The sequence below is a fragment of the Oncorhynchus tshawytscha genome, unplaced genomic scaffold, assembly GCF_018296145.1.
Source record: "Oncorhynchus tshawytscha isolate Ot180627B unplaced genomic scaffold, Otsh_v2.0 Un_scaffold_9311_pilon_pilon, whole genome shotgun sequence".
NCBI classification, from domain to species: domain Eukaryota; kingdom Metazoa; phylum Chordata; class Actinopteri; order Salmoniformes; family Salmonidae; genus Oncorhynchus; species Oncorhynchus tshawytscha.
In genome coordinates, this window is record NW_024609770.1 from 179,539 (window position 1) to 202,274 (window position 22,736).

Here is a 22,736-nt window from a genome sequence, read left to right on the forward strand (position 1 = left end):
AAAATTCTGTTTTTCCTATGTTTTGTATCACCTGATAAAACTAACACTGTAAAAGTGTGAAAACATTTGCTGTTTGAAAATACAATCTACAAAGGACTTTCTAATCAGCAGGTTTTGCATTGGTCGAGCTTAAGCTTAATTAGTTAATAGACCAATAACAAACCTCTCTGCCAATAACAACTAGTTATTAGTTTCCCCCTCCCCACTCCCAGTCCTATAACAATTATTGCTTTAGATTTTTTTGTTGCTAAAAAGCTATTTTTGTCAATTTTAATGGAAAACTATTTTATAAGGTACTTAATTGTTCCCCAGAAATGATTTGACTGATATAAAAATGGCTGCATTAAGCCTTTAAACTACTACACAGCCCGGCAGACAGACACACATGCACACACACACAGAAATATAAATCAAACAAAAACACAATGATTTACACAATCATTATTTAAATGTTTCAATTATTCTGAATGCTACAGGTATAGAGCGATATTTTCTTCATGCAAAATAGCCCAGATCAGCACATAAAATACTGTAAAAGTCATATTTTGCAGGGTGGTTTAATGACGTGTGTAATAAGGATGTGATTATTTAACCAGATACTCGTCAGCTTTTTGATTCTGTGGGATGCACAAGTTGCAGCCTTAGGAACTCACATTTACATCTAACACTGTGATAGCCACCCTGTATAAAATATAATATTGTTGAAAATCCACCTTAAAAATATCCACCTTTACTCAAAGACCATGTGACTGCATTAAAGCCAATCACAGTCCACAGATCACACCCATTTTAAGACTGAAAGTAACTCTTACAGCGGGAAAGGCTACTTCACAGCAGTTCTCTCAAGTCTTTCTTTTGTTGATTTGGACGTTCATTAATTGTCTGTTAGGAGTGGAACTAACTGAGCCTGGGAGAGGAACGCAAATTGTCCAAAGGTGACGTTTGGACAATAAAAAGGGAAACTGGCTAGACATTTCCTGTAGTAAATGGATTACACCTGACAACACATACCAGAGGATATGATTTTTTTCACGTTTTGAGGCTATACCGTGTTTGTTTACAATTACGATGTTAACAAATGTTGCCATAAAGCAAGATTATATTCTGGGTTCTGATGGGGTACGACAGTTGAACTAAGCTTATTAGGTATTTTAAAATTATATTCTTCTAGAATCAATGGCTTAGCAAGAACATTACTGCTTTATAAGTCCAAAAGTGGATGTAGCCACTGCAGATTGCGCCTTTGGAGTGAAAATGGCCACATCAAAAGATCAAGATGTCGATAACTGTGAAACTAGCACTCCTGAACAGTCGAATCCTCTGCTACCCCAGTTGTCACAACTTGATGAGCTCTCCAACGTAATTGAAAGGGCAGAACCTAGTGAACAGGAATTGAAGACTTTAGTTTCACTTCTTCTGTCCCTTGGTGATAATATCGAACGCGATTTAAAACAACAGAACTTAATGATAGATAGGCTTAAAGTCATACATACCAAAATCATGGACAAACTCAGTCCTGGTGAAAAGGAAGGTAGTAGTTTCATCACTGGAACAATAAGACAGTTCTACAAAAAGGCACTGGATTCAGTAGGAACAATCCTCACTAAACTGGCCAAAGAGATTGGAGTCAACTATTCAGAGTCAAATATGTGTCTCCAAAAAGAGTTTGGCCTTAAAACCGATTGTCCAAAGGAATGTTTGAATTGCGACCATATAAAGAGCTCAATGTCCTGGATTCAGGTTGAACCCTTCGTGTCTACAGAGGATGAGACCACCGTCTACACACTCGACTCTTCTACAGCAGGGCATTACGAGTGCATCTTATCAGGGCTGCGGTGGGTATGTGAGAGCAAAGTCAGTCTGCGATACCAGTTCAGCTCCTGGGAGCCTCACAGGGCCACTCTGAACAACATGCGGTTTGAAGAAGGAGGTCCATTACTGGACATCACAATGATTTCTGGCAAACTAGAAGAAATTAGTCTGCCACACTTTGTCTGTATAGATCCAGACTACCCACAATCCTCCTTGAGAGAAGACATGAAGGTTCTACATGTGAAAGACAACAGAGTGTTTGTGGAAGAAGTGGATGAGGTGACGGGGTTCCACGCCAAACTGCTTCGTCCCTCCTTCTCTGGCAGGGGTTTGGTACTGAGACGTGGGTTGCATTGGAGAGTGCACTGTGACCTTCTGATCTTTAGGTCCACCAGAGCACTCCTCACCTTACACACATATCTGATCCGATGTGATCCTTCTCTAGCACGGGAGGTGGAGGCACAGGAGAAGTCCTATGGATTCTTAAGACTTCCAAAGCCAAAGCCGGAGAAGTCCCTTCGGAAGGGGAGTCGCTTCACCCTCAAGACCTCGTGTCAATCCTTGATTACGCCAGAAAAGATCAAGCTAAGAAGCACCAGGCCAAACTACTTTGAAGTGTACATAAAGGACCCTGCGATGGACTTTGAGATGGAGTTGATAAGTGAGAAGGGAGAATCTGCATGGAAAGCTGAAATACGAACAGAGGAATACAGAGATGATTCATCCACAAGAGACATTGAGTTTGTTGATGAATTCAGACCACAGATCATTCAAAGAGTCAATAATGTGTTTGCCATAGCAGATATTCTCTTCACAAAGGGCATGATCGGTGAAGAGATCAATGCAAATATCAGCGCTGCACCGACCCGCCAGGCCAAGATGAGAGTGATATACGAGGCACTGAATTCAGGTGGACCACACGTCAAAGCTGCATTCTTTACTGCACTCAAAGAAAAGGAACCCTTTCTAGTCAAAGACTTGGATCAATAATACCTTATCGCTCAATCTCTAACACACCTCTACGAGACCATTATGCCTAGAGACTTTATTGAAGCATGTTCTCCTTCAGGACAGAGGCAAGAGGAGGAGTGATGAGGAGAACTATGAAAGAAGAGACTTTTCAGCTGTCAAGAATAGCAGTCCAAGGCCCAGTTCTCTGTGACATTTTAGTGACAGAGGGCATGGGTAGGAAGGCCCCACCAGCACACACACACACACACACACACACACTCATGAAGAGGTTTCACTTTCACTCACACATGGAGCACAAAGAAGGATGAACGTTGAGAGACAATTGACATTAAAGAAAAGAAGACACATTTGAAATGAACTGGGACTGGAATTCTTTACAATAATAAAAGGGTAAATATGTTACAAGGTTGAAAACATTGGGAAATATACAGTGGAAGATATTAAAGGGTGATTAAAGAAATGCAGTAAAATGGTTAAGAATGTTATAATGATGGTTGTTTTTAAGGTATAGTATATCTGGAACATGTTTAAGAGTCTTGGAGGAGGTTGATATTGACATGGTGTAATGATGAAATGTTATGTTTAAAATGTTGGATGTTTAAGATGTAATGGGAGTAATAAAATAGGTTGGAGTAAGATTAGAATTGAGTGGAATGAGAAAGGTTCATGTCTAGAAATGAATGTTTTAAAAGTGAATGATAATGTGGTATCCTAAGGGTGCTAGCTGGACTAGCTCCCCAGGTCAGAACAGCCAGGAGGAGGCAGGAAGAGGTACGCGTGCAGTTGAGGCAGACATCCTGTCTAGGCAAGAGAAAAATCCCCTTCTGAGAAATGGCCGCATTACAGTAGGTGTTAACCACTGAATGCGTGCGTCATCGGGGCAGATCTATAACCACCATGAGTTAGCAGAATACGAGGAGTGAAAGAGGCAAGATTTTTGGGAGAGGTACGACTCTCTTTGAGCTTGCTAGAAGAACCTGTCTTCAGCTGGAGGAAGATTTTGCTTAAAATGCATCAATATTTATTCTTAGTGTTTAAGTAAAATTCTAGGGGGAACACTGAAGGTTACCTCATTGATAGGAGTGTTAAAGTAGTTAGAGTTGTTAAACACCGACTGAAGGACTGATCATCCCGAGGGGGAAGACAAAAAACGCTTTATAAATTGTAAGAGATGTTTTTTCTTGTTATTAAATACTGTGCTTCTCATAAAATTGTAAAAAGGACAAACAATATATTACTGGCACCCTAATAATGGTTTAGTTAAGGGCGCTGGAGGCATCTATGAATCTAATCCAGGATTCATTTTCACTTATCGATTTGTGATATTTATTTGTGATTGATTGATCTGGGATTTTTTATGTATTTTTCAAGAATTTTGAATAAACTTGCTTTATTGTTCTGAAACCCTGTGTTATCAAAGAGTCATACAAGTGGATGTCGTTTTACTCTAGGTTTCTGAAATTGACTTGATTAATCGAGGATCTCTAGCTAATTTTCTTGGCTAACTAGTCCATTGGGAACCCGAGCCCCGACTATAGGTACGGAGTGCATTGATAGGAGTCGTAAAATGGGTGTCTGGTCTAAACCAACCCAGAGGAGTGCGTCCCACTCATAGTGTGCTGAAGTTGAAGCTCTGGCCTGGACGATCCTGAGAAGGCACCAGGGGTTTATAAATTAGGAGTGAGGGAGCATAGGCACTCGTCTTCTAGGATAGCCCACTTTACTCTAAGGCCTTTACTGTTGAGGAACAGTCCCTAGCCGTATACTAGCTCAGTGGTAAAGCAGAGCGGCATCTATCAGATCTGTAGGGATTAATGAGGAGGAATAATTGACCTGCCATTGGGTAGGCAGGGGCGAGTTGAATTGTTAATCCTGCAGAGGTGGTATTCTAGCTTTGACACAGGGTTAGAAACCTAGAACATAAAACAGTGCGTTGTATGGTCCTAAAATGGTTCTCACGTTAAACGTCAACTTTGGCCATGAAAATTCTCAATTTTGAGGTATGCCTTTGGTGGTTCATCGATGACGATGACACATTACTCCCACTCGCCAGAAAAAGTAACTATTGACTCCTGAGTTTAAAAAAATCTTAACTAGACACTGCAGCTAGCCAGTTTGCTAGCATCATTTAATAGCCTAATGGTAGTAGCTAGTACTACTAGCTAGTAGCTTGGCCATCATTGAAAATAAGAATTTGTTCTTAACTGACTTGCCTAGTTAAATGAAGATTAAAAAAAATAGGTCTTCTCCTGTATAAACTCATTTAAATCAACATAAGGCTTACATAAACAGACAGCAGGCAGCGCAGCAATACGGCAGCCCAGTGGGGAACATGAGTCTGTCCTAGTGCTCCTTAGACAAACTCTGATTAGGACTGATTAGTTTATGTAGTGCTGCCTGCTGCTGTCTGTTTGCATGGCAACGCTTAGCAACACCAAGTATATTGGGTAGCTAATGGAAAATAATACAATACAATACAATACAATATAGATAGGAATGGCTGTGGGTCCATATGTGACCGACTGGACTCAAACCTGGGGAGCTAACACAAGTCTTCAGGTCTCAAGCAAGGTTACTCATCATGTGAACATGGTTCATCATTCCACCTCCGTTACACATGGAACCCAGAGAGATCAGCAGATGAAGGTTAAAACATTCATCCTATACCAAGTTGTTCAGCATTGACTTACCTGTATATATAGAGGTTAAATAGAAAATAAATAACTAACCTCCCAGGTTGGTGGGCTTGTCTATGAGCGAGGCAACCACCAGGAGGGCACTGTGCAGCTTGCCCAGGCGTGCTGCTCTCTGCTGGGGCACCAGACCCAGCTCTGGCTCCTGTTCCTGGATCCCCAACCTCCAGGGGGTCATCTTCTTCTGGACCTCGGCCCAGCGCTCCACACCATCCTGATCCCCTAACAAACGACAACACACTGAGGTATCTACAACAGGGCTTTTAAACTGAAGTCCTGGAGGGCCAGAACACTTCTGGTTCTTTTCCTTCATTATAAAAACAGGGACCTGGCCAATCAATTTCATGAATTGATCATTTAACTACCAGGTAGAAAGGAGAACCAGCAATACTTCAGACCAATAGTTGAATAGCTGTGATCTCCACTTTAACCAGAGTAGCTGTCTGTTGGGTACAGTCTCTGCTGCCATCTAGTGGTGATACCCTTTTCAGTTCAATACAACTTCCTTTATCCCCTCAGGGGAATGTACCTTTATCCTGCTGGATCCAGTCTCCAGGCTGAATCTGGCTTAGGTCAGGGACAGGGTTCCTCAACGGGAGAGATGCACTCTGGGAGAAGTCCACCAACTTCTCAAACTTCCAGGGCGGAATCCACTCGTCCTCAAACACCTCTGATAGGCTGGGGAATGTGTAGAATATGGTCTGGCAGGGAGAGACAGGAGGAAAAAGGACAGTTTACACACGTCGTCTCTCCTCAATCAACACTCAGTACATTCATTTTTTACATTCATTTTTTACATTCACCCAACGCAATTAGGTCAAATTAAAGAGATTTCAAGAGATCAAGAGATTTTAAAAGATTCACATACAAAAACATTTGATACTTCAAATTCACACAATCAATCAACAATACAGTGTCTTACTTCCACACTATAGTCTCTAACAGGATGAAAGACGCCAAAGAAGAAGTGGTCCTGAATCCTGCTCCAGTTCTTACTGGCATTTCTGTACAGAGATATACAGTAGTTAGGAGTCCAATAATGTATTTATTTAACTAGGCAAGTTAGTTAAGAACAAATTCTTATTTACAATGGCGGCCTACCCTGGCCAAACCCAGACGACGCTGGGCCAATTGTGCACCGCCCTATGGGACTCCCAATCACAACCGGATGTGATGCAGCCTGGATTCGAACCAGGTACTGCAGTGACGCCTCTTGCACTGAGATACAGTGTCTTAGACCACTGCACCACTCGGGAGCCCAATAACAATTTCCACAGTTTCCAATGGAGCTAAGACAACCAAGTGTGGTTCCTCCTTCACTAATAACAACAGGTAGCCTAGTGGTTAGAGCGTTGGACTAGTAACCGAAAAGTTGCTAGATCGAATCAATGAGCTGACAAGGTAAAAATATGTGGTTCTGCCCCAGAACAAGGCAGTTAACCCACTGTTCCTAGGCTGTCATTGAAAATAAGAATTTGTTCTTAACTGACTTGCCTAGTTAAATCTTTTAAAAGCGACTTCCAGTAATATATGCCATTTAGCAGTCACTTTTATCCAAAGCGACTTCCAGTAATGTATGCCATTTAGCAGTCACTTTTATCCAAAGAGACTTACAGTCATGCGTGTATGCATGTTATGAATAGTGTACAGATGTACAGTGACTGTATGGATTTTAGAATGTGATTCCTGCGGCAACCTTGGCAAAATAATAATCCTAGTTCATATGTAACTCACTCACCCAGTACTCTGCATGGCCTCAGCCTGGTGCAGACAGGCCTTAACGACGGTGGCCAGCCCCCCGAGCCCATCCGCCCCCCCGGCCCCCTCCTCGGCCTCGGCCCTCGCCCCCTCCAGACCCCACACCCTCTTCAGGGCCAGCAGGGCGTACAGACGAACACTGAAGTTATGGCTGAAACACCACTGGAGTATAACATCCAGGGCCTTACGCCACTGTACTGCCTGGTGGGGGGGTACAGACAGAGAGATGGAGAGATAGAGAGACAGAGAGAGAGATACAGAGAGAGAGAGACGGGGAGAGATACAGACAGAGAGATGGAGAGAGAGAGATACAGAGAGAAGGGAGAGAGATACAGAGAGAAGGGAGAGAGATACAGAGAGAAGGGAGAGAGATACAGAGAGAAGGGAGAGAGATACAGAGAGAAGGGAGAGAGATACAGAGAGAAGGGAGAGAGATACAGAGAGAAGGGAGAGAGATACAGAGAGAAGGGAGAGAGATACAGAGAGAAGGGAGAGAGGTGTGAACACTGAAGTTATGGCTGAAACACACTGAAACACAACTGGAGGATCGTGTCCAGGGCCTTAAGCCACTGTACTGCCTGGTGGGGAGGGACACAGAGGAGGAGGAGAGGGGCTCAGGGCCTTAAGCCACTGTACTGCCTGGTGGGGAGGGACACAGAGGAGGAGGAGAGGGGCTCAGGAGAGGAGGAAGAGTCCCCTGTGCTTTGAAGGTTTTACTTTATGATGGTGACATGTGGAGTTTACCTTCTCCTTGAGTTGAGGCATGATGATGTTGAGGTGGACCAACACAGACAGGAAGGTACAGACACTGGTCTTGGTCTTCTCCTGATCCTGTTCAGACACAAACCACATCAATTAGACACATTGGCTATAGATCAATATTGACTATTACAAGTTCTTTAAGCCAGTGAAAATAGACGCCCGTTTTCATTCAGTGACAATACAATAGATGCCAGTTTTTGTGGTATTATGTGGCACAGTGGGTAAGAGCATGGCACTAGCAACACCAAGGTTGAGGGTTCAATTCCTGCAGTGGTCACATACACATCCGAAAAGGGTAAGCACTCACCACCCTGAAGCAGGCCCAGAGTCAGTCTGTATTCAGGGTACTGGACTAGGATTAAAACCATCTGCCACTCACCACCCTGAAGCAGGCCCAGAGTCAGTCTGTATTCAGGGTACTGGACTAGGATTAAAACCATCTGCCACTCACCACCCTGAAGCAGGCCCAGAGTCAGTCTGTATTCAGGATACTGGACTAGGATTAAAACCATCTGCCACTCACCACACTGAAGCAGGCCCAGAGTCAGTCTGTATTCAGGATACTGGACTAGGATTAAAACCATCTGCCACTCACCACACTGAAGCAGGCCCAGAGTCAGTCTGTATTCAGGGTACTGGACTAGGATTAAAACCATCTGCCACTCACCACACTGAAGCAGGCCCAGAGTCGGTCTATGTGTTCAGGATACTGGACTAGGATTAGAACCATCTTCCACTCTATCAGGTACTTGACTGAGGCCTGGTTACTGACGAAACCTGCCTCAAACACACGACCCAGAACAGTACCTACAAACTCCTGGATGAACACAAACACAGGGTTAATAGAGGTTTCATTCAGGTGTGTATGTGTGTGTATGTGTGTGTGTCTCACCCCTCTCAGTTTGGGCAGCAGCATCAGTAGTGTCTGCCACACCCTGTTCTTGACACGATGCTGCAGGGAGTTGCTATAGTAACGCTGTTTTGACTTCGATATGGCCTCATCCTGAAAGAGAAAAAGACTTAAAACTACACATTAACTAATAACTACTGTGTTGGAGCTCAGGGAGATGGACAGTGGTCTTTAATATATTACTGCAGTATGAACTGGATTCATGTGTGTGATGCTATGAACACACACACTGAATGAGTAGACATCGTGGACTATAAACAAGCCAAATCTCCAGCTGTGTCTTTCCTTGCTTCCTATGGTCCTCTCTGGTCACCTCCTCCTCAAAATGAATTGGAGGATAAGATCTGAGAGGAGGAACCTAGGATGTTCTCCTCTAATGTATTTTGAGAAGGAGGTAAGGAGAGAGGACGTGAGGAAAGACTAATTGAGGAAGAGCCCTGGTCTTACCTTTTTCAGCAAGCAGAGAACCAGTTCTTCCATCAGTCTCTCATGCAGCTGATTGGAGGGCTGGAGGCGGCTGAGGAACGCCACGACACACACACGTGGGAACTGGTCATCCCGGTTATCACTGCAAGAGAGAAAGAGAAAGCTTAGAGATAAATGGATCTCTGTAGAGAAATAGGGACTACATTCACTGTTGACTATAGTACAAAAAGGTCCACTATTGTCAGTGATGTGGTTGACTCCATGTTTTTATAGCCTGAATACACTACAGTGAGGGGTCAGGTAATATGTTCCAGTCCCACTACAGTGAGGGGTCAGGTACTATGTACCAGTCCCACTACAGTGAGGGGTCAGGTAATATGTTCCAGTCCCACTACAGTGAGGGGCTAGGTTATAGGTTCCAGTCCCACTACAGTGAGGGGTCAGGTGATACGTTCCAGTCCCACTACAGTGAGGGGTCAGGTGATATGTTCCAATCCCACTACAGTGAGGGGCTAGGTTATAGGTCACAGTCCCACTACAGTGAGGGCAAAGGTGAATGTTCCAATCCCACTACAGTGAGGTGTCAGGTGATATGTTCCAATCCCACTACAGTGAGGGGTTAGGTTATAGGTTCCAGTCCCACTACAGTAATAAATAATACTAATATATACTATTTAACAGACACATTTATCCAAAGCAACGTACAGTCATGGGTGCATACATTTTATGTATGGGTGGTCCCGGGAATCAAACCCACTATCCTGGCATCGCAAGCCTCATGCTCTACCAACTGAGCTAAAATGTAGAGTAGAGAGTAGACTACAGAACAGTACAGTAGACTACAGAAGTGTAGAGTAGACGACAAAACAGTAGAGTAGACGACAGAACAGTAGAGTAGACGACAGAACAGTAGAGTAGACGACAGAACAGTAGACTATAGAACAGTAGAGTAGACGACAAAACAGTAGAGTAGACGACAGAACAGTAGAGTAGACGACAGAACAGTAGAGTAGACGACAGAACAGTAGAGTAGACGACAGAACAGTAGAGTAGACGACAGAACAGTAGACTATAGAACAGTAGAGTAGACGACAAAACAGTAGAGTAGACGACAGAACAGTAGACTATAGAACAGTAGAGTAGACGACAAAACAGTAGAGTAGACGACAAAACAGTAGAGTAGACGACAGAACAGTAGACTATAGAACAGTAGAGTAGACGACAGAACAGTAGACTACAGAACAGTAGAGTAGACGACAGAACAGTAGAGTACAGAACAGTACAGTAGACTACAGAAGTGTAGAGTAGACGACAGAACAGTAGAGTAGATGACAGAACAGTAGACTACACGACAGAACAGTAGACTATAGAACAGTACAGTAGACTACAGAAGTATAGAGTAGACGACAGAACAGTAGAGTAGACGACAGAACAGTAGACTACAGAAGTGTAGAGTAGACGACAGAACAGTAGAGTAGATGACAGAACAGTAGACTACACGACAGAACAGTAGACTATAGAACAGTAGACGACATAACAGTAGACTACAGAACAGTAGAGTAGACGACAGAACAGTAGACTACAGAACAGTAGAGTAGACGACAGAACAGTAGACTACAGAACAGTAGACGACAGAACAGTAGTGTAGACGACAGAACAGTAGACTACAGAACAGTACAGTAGATGACAGAACAGTAGAGTAGACAGCAGAACAGTACAGTAGACAGAAGAACAGTAGAGTAGACGACAGAACAGTAGAGTAGAGTAGACGCAGAACAGTAGAGTAGAGTAGACGCAGAACAGTAGAGTAGACGCAGAACAGTAGACGCAGAACAGTAGAGTAGACGACAGAACAGTAGACGACAGAACAGTACAGTAGACGACAGAACAGTAGACAACAAAACAGTCGAGTAGACGACAGAACAGTAGACAACAAAACAGTTGAGTAGACGACAGAACAGTAGACTACAGAACAGTAGAGTAGACTACAGAACAGTAGACTACAGAACAGTAGAGTAGACTACAGAACAGTAGAGTAGACTACAGAACAGTAGAGTAGACTACAGAACAGTAGAGTAGACTACAGAACAGTAGAGTAGACTACAGAACAGTAGTGTAGACTACAGAACAGTAGTGTAGACTACAGGACAGTAGAGTAGACAGAACAGTAGAGTAGACTACAGTAGACTACAGTATTGTACAGTAGACTAGAGTATTGTACAGTAGACGGAGTTCAGCAGCTGACCTGGGGACTGCAGTGTTAGCAGCACACTCCTCTCCAAGCCTCTCCACATAGACCTGAACCTCCTGGATCAGCCTATGGAGAAGACAATCCATTATCCAGACAAGACCCTCAGTCCACAATAACCACTCCAATAACACACTCTCTCACATTCTCTGTCTCTCTCTCACACCTCTCACATTGTATCTCACATTCTCATTCTCTCACACTCCACACCCACCTTTGGTCCCTCCTGAACACAGGTCCATACACACATGCCTCAGCCAGGATGTCAAGGTGCAGTAGGGCACTGGAGAACATGGCATCTGATTGGCTCTGGCCTTCACTTCCTGGGTCAGAGGGCAGCCAGGTGTGGCAGCAGTGTTGGATCAGAACGTTGAATACACCGGTCTTGGCCTGGGAGAGGTCCATCAACTCAACGGCTATCTAGAGATTGAGAGGAGTCAGTAGTGGGTTAATTACACATCAGTTGTGTCCACATCAACACTGTGTTTAAATACTCATAATAACCACAACATCTTCTGCTAAACACTTGAAACTAATTGCCAAGCCACATTTATCCTAGTAGTGAATATGTAGCACGTTGCCTGCCACAACACGGATCTGTCCATACAGACCTGGGTTCAATTAGGATGTATTTTCTTTAAAATACTTTAGCTGTTCTTGATTGAGCTAGCCTGGCGAAATGGAACCAAAAGAATAGTCCGTCTATCTGTGAGCTCAGAAAACAGCTCAAAGTAATTTAACGATTTTAAACACCATTTGAACCCAGGTGTTGATACCCCATGCCTCACTCTAGTTACCTGTTGTAGAGTAACAGTGAACCCAGGTGTTGATACCCCATGCCTCCCTCTAGTTACCTGTTGTAGAGTAACAGTGAACCCAGGTGTTGATACCCCATGCCTCCCTCTAGTTACCTGTTGTAGAGTAACAGTGAACCCAGGTGTTGATACCCCATGCCTCCCTCTAGTTACCTGTTGTAGAGTAACAGTGAACCCAGGTGTTGATACCCCATGCCTCCCTCTAGTTACCCTCTAGTTACCTGTTGTAGAGTAACAGTGAGCCCAGGTGTTGATACCCCATGATACCCCATCCCTCTAGTTACCTGTTGTAGAGTAACAGTGAACCCAGGTGTTGATACCCCATGCCTCCCTCTAGTTACCTGTTGTAGAGTAACAGTGAACCCAGGTGTTGATACCCCATGCCTCCCTCTAGTTACCTGTTGTAGAGTAACAGTGAACCCAGGTGTTGATACCCCATGCCTCCCTCTAGTTACCTGTTGTAGAGTAACAGTGAACCCAGGTGTTGATACCCCATGCCTCCCTCTAGTTACCTGTCGTAGAGTAACAGTGAACCCAGGTGTTGATACCCCATGCCTCCCTCTAGTTACCTGTTGTAGAGTAACAGTGAACCCAGGTGTTGATACCCCATGCCTCCCTCTAGTTACCTGTTGTAGAGTAACAGTGAACCCAGGTGTTGATACCACATGCCTCCCTCTAGTTACCTGTTGTAGAGTAACAGTGAGCCCAGGTGTTGATACCCCATGCCTCCCTCTAGTTACCTGTCGTAGAGTAACAGTGAACCCAGGTGTTGATACCCCATGCCTCCCTCTAGTTACCTGTTGTAGAGTAACAGTGAACCCAGGTGTTGATACCACATGCCTCCCTCTAGTTACCTGTTGTAGAGTAACAGTGAACCCAGGTGTTGATACCCCATGCCTCCCTCTAGTTACCTGTTGTAGAGTAACAGTGAGCCCAGGTGCCTGCTCCTTTGTTAACTCCAGCAGGCTGTGGTGAAAGGCCATGGTCACAAAGCCCTGCAGGGTGGGCCAGAAGTCATGAGGGTTACTGCTCAGTCCCAGCACCAGCTTCCAGGAGACAGTCACAGCCTCTACACACAGGGCCTCCTCAGACAGCGCCACCTGGTGGGGGGAGGGAGAAATACAGGTTCACTATTTCATATTGCCTTATCAGAAGCCATATAAAGCAGGACATAAATGACTTGGCCACATGACCACTGAAACACTGTTGCAGTCTAAATCAGCTGTTAAACAAAACCACGGCTTGGATTTCACCGTCTTTCCCCATAGACTGCTTACAAGGTAAGGAAACATGTTGTTTTGCCATTTGGGTGAACTATTCCTTTAAAACATGGTTATTGGTGTGGACAAGTCTGTAGAGAGCTGGGTGAGATAGAATGTCTCAGCCAGGTAGTGGACATGACAATATCAGCTGTAGTCAATGCTAAGACTTACCTGTGGCAACATGGAGGCCATGAAGTCCAGTACAGGCAGTACCAGGCCACTGGGTAGCAGAGACAGAGCCTCTATAGCAGCCTGGAGGGACCCTGACGCCCTGGGGAGCTCCAGGGGCCCGGGTGGGCCTATTCTCCTCCAGTATCCCAGGCACGTCCACTGGTCCCGGATGAAATGAGCTGCCATACGGCCCCAGTCCTTGAGGAGAGGACCCTGCTCTGAAACACTGTGACAGATGACAAACTTAATATTTCTGAGATATTGGCAAGGCCCACTGATTACTACTATCTCCCAGACAACACATCTACTAGGGACCTCTGATTACTACTATCTCCCAGACAACACATCTAGCAGGGACCTCTGATTACTACTATCTCCCAGACAACACATCTAGCAGGGACCTCTGATTACTACTATCTCCCAGACAACACATCTAGCAGGGACCTCTGATTACTACTATCTCCCAGACAACACATCTATCAGGGACCTCTGATTACTACTATCTCCCAGACAACACATCTATCAGGGACCTCTGATTACTACTATCTCCCAGACAACACATCTATCAGGGACCTCTGATTACTACTATCTCCCAGACAACACATCTATCAGGGACCTCTGATTACTACTATCTCCCAGACAACACATCTATCAGGGACCTCTGATTACTACTATCTCCCAGACAACACATCTATCAGGGACCTCTGATTACTACTATCTCCCAGACATCTCCACATCTACATCAGGGACCTCTGATTACTACTATCTCTATCAGGGACCTCTGATTACTACTATCTCCCAGACAACACATCTATCAGGGACCTCTGATTACTACTATCTCCCAGACAACACATCTATCAGGGACCTCTGATTACTACTATCTCCCAGACAACACATCTATCAGGGACCTCTGATTACTACTATCTCCCAGACAACACATCTATCAGGGACCTCTGATTACTACTATCTCCCAGACAACACATCTAGCAGGGACCTCTGATTACTACTATCTCCCAGACAACACATCTAGCAGGGACCTCTGATTACTACTATCTCCCAGACAACACATCTACTAGGGACCTCTGAATACCCAAAAATAGCTTTTAGTTTTAGGGAAAGGAGAAAAAAAAACAAATAGTTGTGTTAAGATATCTTAAAACGACTAGAGTGGATCTAAGAGGTTTATTGTAATATGTTCTGTTGTATTTAAATTCATATGTGCACATGAGTTATAGGTTCTGTGGCTCAGTTGTAAAGCATAGCATTTGGAACACCAGGGTTGTGGGTTCTATTCCCACGGGGACCAGTATGAAAATAATCAAACATAAGAAAAGGTATGCACTCACTGCTGTAAGTCCCTTTGGAAAAGAGTGTCTGCTAATTCATTTAAAACCTTTTTAAAAATAAAGAGGTATGTGGGTGGAGGAGGGTTAGGCTGGGTGGTGTAATATGTATAGGTAACAGGAATGTGGATGTTGTGTTTTTACTTTGTTGTTTTTTACATGTCTTAAGGACTCTTGGAAGACTAGCCCTTGGGCTAAAAGAGATCCTAATCAAATCTATACATTTCTATTGGACACTAAATCATCTGCAACACAACCAAAACAAACAGCAAATACATCCAACAAGTTGGTAGAGTCACTGGCTTGATGTAATCATTGTGTGCTGGGAATATGGGACCAAATACTAAACTTGACTACTTTAATACACATAAGTTGATTTGACCCGATACTTTTGGTCCCATTAAAAGAGGGGACTATGTACCTTTAATTTCTAAACGGTTCACCCTATATGGAGGACAATACCCTCAAATTAAAGCTGTCAGTCTGAACTTTAATCTCATTGTCATTGTATCAATCCAAAGTGCTGTAGTGCAGAGACAAAACAACAACAAATGTGTCACTGTCCCAATACATTAGCAGCTCACTGTATGTAGATGTGCATATCCTTGACACAATCTCCATTTGACCTGTAACCTCTGGGAGATGGGTTTTCTCCCACATGTAAATTCCAGGTTTAACAGCAAATTATTGAAGAGCATGTGACCAAAACAGTCACAATTTAGAGCCGTGACTGGCAGAGAAACGAGGGTCATATAGTGTTTATACTAGTGGTTTACTATACAACACATTGTCCTGATGATACAGTACATCTGCATTTAAACAATACCATGCATTCTATATACTACACAAAGTGTTCTGTACTGACCCTGTTGACTGAGCTGCAGTTGGAGGTTTCAGCAGGGTCTGGTTGAAGTTGACCAGAGAGAGAGGAGGGGCTGGGGGTGGAGCAGGGGAGTAGAAGTAGCTAGACAGATGGACCAGTAGAATCGTGGTCTCTGATTGGAGGTTGAACACTCCCAACGCTGCAACCTCACAGGTCATGGCCAACGACGCCATGGCAACGGCCCTGGACACCTGACCCGCCACAGAGGGGATCTAAGAGAAACACACACAAGTCCCTTCCAGTTTTATAGTGAAAACCATGATGAATATAAATATGACATGACAAATAGCAGTTCAACTAGTCTTTTTGAAATCAGAGTCTAACTGCTAAAGAAAATATCCCATTATTCAAATTGACACATGAATCCAATGATGTATGAAGTGACGAGCGAAGGAGAGCAGCCTGAGAGAGGGGAGGTCGATCCTGGAATACTGTACCTGGTCAGCTTCTAGGGTCCTCAGGACGTATCTGAGGAGTCTGGGGAAATAGGCCTCCTGTACCTTGGAGTGGTTCCACTCTAACACACTGTACATCAGCACCACCTCCTTCAGCACTGACAGGTAGAGCTCAGCACGCTCTACATCACATAGCTGGAGAGGACAGACAAACAAAACACAGGCGGAGGAGAAATGCAGGTACATGATCAATGTTGTAGGATGTGAGATTGAATGAGTGACAGTAAGTGAGTGAGTGACAGTGACAGTGAGAGCGAGTGACAGTGAAAGCGAGAGTGACAATGAGAGTGAGTGAGTGAGTGAGTGAAAGCGAGAGAGTGAGTGACAGTGAGTGAGTGAGTGAGTGAGTGAGTGAAAGCGAGTGACTGAGTGAGTGAGTGACAGTGACAGTGAGAGCGAGAGAGTGACAGTGAAAGCGAGAGAGAGTGAGTGACAGTGAGTGAGTGAGTGAGTGAAAGCGAGTGACTGAGTGAGTGACAGAGAGCGAGAGAGAGTTACAGTGAAAGCGAGAGAGAGTGAGTGACAGTGAGTGAGTGAGTGAAAGCGAGTGACTGAGTGAGTGACAGAGAGCGAGAGAGAGTTACAGTGAGAGTGACAATGAGAGTGAGTGAGTGAGTGAGTGAGTGAGTGAGTGAGTGAGTGAGTGAGTGAGTGAGTGAGTGAGTGAGTGAAAGCGAGAGAGAGTGACAGTGAGAGTTCACCTCCTGAAGTTCTCCACTCAGTCTTCGGAGGATAAACTCCTGAATGGGCTCCACCACGCCCAGAACCATTGTTTCCATGGAGACCGTCACACTGTCTTCTGTATGAGACAGAAGACAAAACACTTTTTTTTTTTAAACAATGAATGACATCTTATTTTGCATGTTTCCAGTGTTATGAATCAATATGGATCATTACTAAGAATCATTTTGAATCACTGCTATGGATCACTACTTGAGTCAAGTGGAGAAGAGTTGAGCCGAGAAGGGTACAGTAGAGTACAGTACAGTAGAGTAGAGTACAGCAGAGTACAGTAGAGCAGAGTAGAGTACAGTACAGTACAGCAGAGTAGAGTACAGTACAGTAGAGCAGAGTACAGTACAGTAGAGCACAGTAGAGTAGACCAGAGAACAGTACAGTACTGTAGAGTACAGCAGAGTACAGTAGAGAACAGTACAGTACAGCAGAGTAGAGTACAGTACAGTAGAGCAGAGCACAGTACAGTAGAGCACAGTAGAGTAGACCAGAGAACAGTACAGTACTGTAGAGTACAGCAGAGTACAGTAGAGAACAGTACAGTACAGCAGAGTAGAGTACAGTACAGTAGAGCAGAGTACAGTACAGTAGAGCACAGTAGAGTAGACCAGAGAACAGTACAGTACTGTAGAGTACAGCAGAGTACAGTAGAGAACAGTACAGTACAGCAGAGTAGAGTACAGTACAGTAGAGCAGAGTACAGTACAGTAGAGCACAGTAGAGTAGACCAGAGAACAGTACAGTACTGTAGAGTACAGCAGAGTACAGTAGAGAACAGTACAGTACAGCAGAGTAGAGTACAGTACAGTAGAGCAGAGCACAGTACAGTAGAGCACAGTAGAGTAGACCAGAGAACAGTACAGTACTGTAGAGTACAGCAGAGTACAGTAGAGAACAGTACAGTACAGCAGAGTACAGTAGAGTACAGTAGAGCAGAGTAGAGTACAGTAGAGCACAGTAGAGTAGAGAACAGTACAGTACAGCAGAGTACAGTAGAGCACAGTAGAGTACAGTACAGTACAGTAGAGCACAGTAGAGTAGAGAACAGTACAGTACAGCAGAGTACAGTAGAGCACAGTAGAGTAGAGAACAGTACAGTACAGCAGAGTACAGTAGAGTACAGTAGAGTAGAGTAGAGTACAGCAGAGTACAGTAGAGTACAGTAGAGTACAGTAGAGTACAGTAGAGCAGAGTAGAGTACAGTAGAGCAGAGTAGAGTAGAGTAGAGTACAGTAGAGCAGAGTACAGTAGAGCAGAGTAGAGTACAGTAGAGCACAGTAGAGTAGAGAACAGTACAGTACAGCAGAGTACAGTAGAGCACAGTAGAGTAGAGAACAGTACAGTACAGCAGAGTACAGTAGAGCAGAGCACAGTAGAGCAGAGTAGAGAACAGTACAGTACAGCAGAGTACAGTAGAGCAGAGCAGAGTAGAGTAGAGCAGAGTAGAGTAGAGAACAGTACAGTACAGCAGAGTAGTACAGTACAGTACTGTAGAGTACAGCAGCAGTACAGTAGAGTAGTAGAGTACAGTACAGTACTGTAGAGTACAGCAGAGTACAGTAGAGCAGAGTAGAGTACAGTAGAGCACAGTAGAGTAGAGAACAGTACAGTACAGCAGAGTAGACCAGAGAACAGTACAGTACTGTAGAGTACAGCAGAGTACAGTAGAGTAGACCAGAGAACAGTACAGTACTGTAGAGTACAGCAGAGTACAGTAGAGTAGAACACAGTAGTTTACAGTAGAGCAGAGTAGAGTAGAGAACAGTACAGTACAGCAGAGTACAGTAGAGCAGAGTAGAGTACAGTAGAGCACAGTAGAGTAGAGAACAGTACAGTACAGCAGAGTACAGTAGAGCAGAGTAGAGTACAGTAGAGCACAGTAGAGTAGAGAACAGTACAGTACAGCAGAGTACAGTACAGTACTGTAGAGTACAGCAGAGCACAGTAGAGTAGAGAACAGTACAGTACAGCAGAGTACAGTAGAGCAGAGTAGAGTACAGTAGAGCACAGTAGAGTAGAGAACAGTACAGTACAGCAGAGTAGACCAGAGAACAGTACAGTACTGTAGAGTACAGCAGAGTACAGTAGACCAGAGAACAGTACAGTACTGTAGAGTACAGCAGAGTACAGTAGAGTAGACCAGAGAACAGTACAGTACTGTAGAGTACAGCAGAGTACAGTAGAGAACAGTACAGTACAGCAGAGTACAGTAGAGTACAGTAGAGCAGAGTAGAGTACAGTAGAGCACAGTAGAGTAGAGAACAGTACAGTACAGCAGAGTACAGTAGAGCACAGTAGAGTAGAGAACAGTACAGTAGAGCACAGTAGAGTAGAGAACAGTACAGTAGAGCACAGCAGAGTACAGTAGAGCACAGTAGAGTAGAGAACAGTACAGTACAGCAGAGTACAGTAGAGTAGAACACAGTACAGTACAGTACTGTAGAGTACAGCAGAGTACAGTAGAGCAGAGTAGAGTACAGTAGAGCACAGTAGAGTAGAGAACAGTACAGTACAGCAGAGTAGACCAGAGAACAGTACAGTACTGTAGAGTACAGCAGAGTACAGTAGAGTAGACCAGAGAACAGTACAGTACTGTAGAGTACAGCAGAGTACAGTAGAGCAGAGTAGAGTACAGTAGAGCACAGTAGAGTAGAGAACAGTACAGTACAGCAGAGTAGACCAGAGAACAGTACAGTACTGTAGAGTACAGCAGAGTACAGTAGAGTAGACCAGAGAACAGTACAGTACTGTAGAGTACAGCAGTACAGTAGAGCAGAGTAGAGTACAGTAGAGCAGAGTAGAGTAGAGAACAGTACAGTACAGCAGAGTAGACCAGAGAACAGTACAGTAGTAGAGTACAGTAGAGTACAGTAGAGTAGACCAGAGAACAGTACAGTACTGTAGAGAACAGTACAGTACAGCAGAGTAGACCAGAGAACAGTACAGTACTGTAGAGTACAGCAGAGTACAGTAGAGTAGACCAGAGAACAGTACAGTACTGTAGAGTACAGCAGAGTACAGTAGAGTAGACCAGAGAACAGTACAGTACTGTAGAGTACAGCAGAGTACAGTAGAGTAGAACACAGTACAGTAGAGCACAGTAGTTTACAGCAGAATACAGTAGAGTACAGTAGAGCAGAGAACAGTACAGCAGAGTACAGTACATTAGAATACAGTAGAGCAGAGAACAGTACAGCAGAGTACTGTGGAGTATAGTACAGCAGAGTACAGTACAGTATATTAGAATACAGTAGAGTGCAGTAGATACCTTGTTCTTTCTCTACTGCAGCAGGGGTGTGTCTGGCTGGTGTGAGCTGCAGTACTGCAGCAGGGGTGTGTCTGGCTGGTGTGAGCTGCAGTAGTCGTAGCAGCAGCTGCAGGCTCTTGTCTGTCTTGCGTAGCGGCAGGTAGACATTAGTGTGGAGCCTGCTCAGTGTGTCCAGTAGGGGGCGTAAGAGCGAGTCCATCCCACCGCTGACACCAGTAGTCTGCTCTCCTCCAGACCTCTGAGTCCTCCCCTCTATGTCAACACACAGTAGGATGGCCTTGGCTAGCAGCTCCGCCTCTCCTGGGTCTGGGACACTGTCTGTCTGGTCTGTTGGACGGCACAACAAAGTTCATCAGTACAGTCATCTATTCTGTATACTAGAGGTGAGTCCATCTACACATACTCGTACCTGTACCCGCTGATATTCTTGATCGGATAATACTCGGAATTGGAAAAACTGACTCACCTGTGCCAGCGGGGACTCACCTGTGCCAGCGGGGACTCACCTGTGCCAGCGGGGACTCACCTGTGCCAGCGGGGACTCACCTGTGCCAGCGGGGACTCACCTGTGCCAGCGGGGACTCACCTGTGCCAGCGGGGACTCACCTGTGCCAGCGGGGACTCACCTGTGCCAGCGAGGACTCACCTGTGCCAGCGGGGACTCACCTGTGCCAGCCGGGACTCACCCGTGCTAGCCGGGACTCACCTGTGCTAGCTGGGACTCTGAGGAAGAGCTCCATTTGTTGTTGGATGTAGCCTCTCACAGTCTCTCCCTCTGGAGAAGTACTGGTACCATCAGCTGATTCTCTGACACAGGGCCTGAAGCTGCCTTCACTGTCAGCCAGCCAGTCACACAGCTAGTGAGGTGACACAGAAACACAAGGGACAACTGATGGAAAAACACTAAATAATTAATAAACTGTTTGAAAAGATTAGAGCTCTTCCCTCATTCCACCCCCACACAGTACCTGATTCCAGAGAACAGAGCTCTTCCTCATTCCACCCCCACACAGTACCTGATTCCAGAGGACAGATCTCTTCCTCATTCCACCCAGTACCTGATTCCAGAGGACAGAGCTCTTCCTCATTCCACCCCCACACAGTACCTGATTCCAGTGCTCTTCCTCATTCCACCCCCACACAGTACCTGATTCCAGAGAACAGAGCTCTTCCTCATTCCACCCCCACACAGTACCTGATTCCAGAGGACAGAGCTCTTCCTCATTCCACCCCCACACAGTACCTGATTCCAGAGGACAGAGCTCTTCCTCATTCCACCCCCACACAGTACCTGATTCCAGAGAACAGAGCTCTTCCTCATTCCACCCCCACACAGTACGATTCCAGAGGACAGAGCTCTTCCTCATTCCACCCCCACACAGTACCTGATTCCAGAGGACAGAGCTCTTCCTCATTCCACCCCCACACAGTACCTGATTCCAGAGACAGAGCTCTTCCTCATTCCACCCCCACACAGTACCTGATTCCAGAGAACAGAGCTCTTCCTCATTCCACCCCCACACAGTACCTGATTCCAGAGATCAGAGCTCTTCCTCATTCCACCCCCACACAGTACCTGATTCCAGAGGACAGAGCTCTTCCTCATTCCACCCCCCCACAGTACCTGATTCCAGCTCTTCCTCATTCCACCCCCACACAGTACCTGATTCCAGAGCTCTTCCTCATTCCACCCCCACACAGTACCTGATTCCAGAGAACAGAGCTCTTCCTCATTCCACCCCCACACAGTACCTGATTCCAGAGGGGTGTTCCTCTACGTAGAGACTCGTCTGCTCTGAAATGCACCAGCAAACTAAACACATCATCCAATGTCACTAAGGTCTGCAAAAGATGGAACAAAGACAATCTAAATGGCAGTTGCTAAACAGATGTTGTCATTTGTACGCTGACAGCTATAATCTCTTCTTCAACTCTATTTGGGTGCAAAATGTCATCACTTTGCACCAAAGCCGCACAGCCTCAAACACATCATAGTGTCTTACCACATCTGTCAGGGAGAGGGCACTGTTCAGCAGGAAACACTGGGCAGCTCCTCTCAGTAGCACCTGGTGGGTGATCATAGTGCAGCGGAGCACCTCCCTGAGATACACAGAAATCATTAGGGACAGTTTCCCAGACACAGATTGCCCCTAGCCATCGACTTGAACAATCTGTTCAACGGAGATTCATGGAATCCACACTTCCACACCAAGAAATGCCACT

General features: G+C 45.0%; 2 protein-coding genes across 3 annotated transcripts in view; one reads left to right on the forward strand and one right to left on the reverse strand.

Moving 5' to 3' along the window:
- The window catches only part of tarbp1 (TAR (HIV-1) RNA binding protein 1), a 36,861-nt gene that overhangs the window by 8,148 nt on the left and 5,977 nt on the right, over positions 1-22,736 (reverse strand). For both annotated transcript variants that reach the window (XM_042317828.1, XM_042317829.1), the window contains 19 exons: positions 22,517-22,613; positions 22,266-22,355; positions 21,220-21,370; positions 20,514-20,840; positions 17,212-17,309; positions 16,493-16,645; positions 16,038-16,267; positions 13,830-14,055; positions 13,308-13,496; positions 11,796-12,001; positions 11,579-11,650; positions 9,355-9,475; positions 8,890-9,000; positions 8,665-8,814; positions 7,980-8,066; positions 7,216-7,436; positions 6,400-6,481; positions 6,007-6,178; positions 5,514-5,699 (listed from right to left, as the gene is read on the reverse strand). In XM_042317828.1, coding sequence (XP_042173762.1) covers positions 5,514-5,699; positions 6,007-6,178; positions 6,400-6,481; positions 7,216-7,436; positions 7,980-8,066; positions 8,665-8,814; positions 8,890-9,000; positions 9,355-9,475; positions 11,579-11,650; positions 11,796-12,001; positions 13,308-13,496; positions 13,830-14,055; positions 16,038-16,267; positions 16,493-16,645; positions 17,212-17,309; positions 20,514-20,840; positions 21,220-21,370; positions 22,266-22,355; positions 22,517-22,613 — 2,969 coding nt within the window. The remainder of the gene's footprint in view (positions 1-5,513; positions 5,700-6,006; positions 6,179-6,399; positions 6,482-7,215; positions 7,437-7,979; positions 8,067-8,664; positions 8,815-8,889; positions 9,001-9,354; positions 9,476-11,578; positions 11,651-11,795; positions 12,002-13,307; positions 13,497-13,829; positions 14,056-16,037; positions 16,268-16,492; positions 16,646-17,211; positions 17,310-20,513; positions 20,841-21,219; positions 21,371-22,265; positions 22,356-22,516; positions 22,614-22,736) is intronic.
- On the forward strand, positions 794-4,014 carry LOC112243578 (NACHT, LRR and PYD domains-containing protein 1 homolog). The gene has a single exon (XM_024411393.2). It carries the CDS (start codon positions 1,255-1,257, stop codon positions 2,800-2,802), a length of 1,548 nt encoding a protein of 515 aa, XP_024267161.2. The 5' UTR covers positions 794-1,254; the 3' UTR covers positions 2,803-4,014.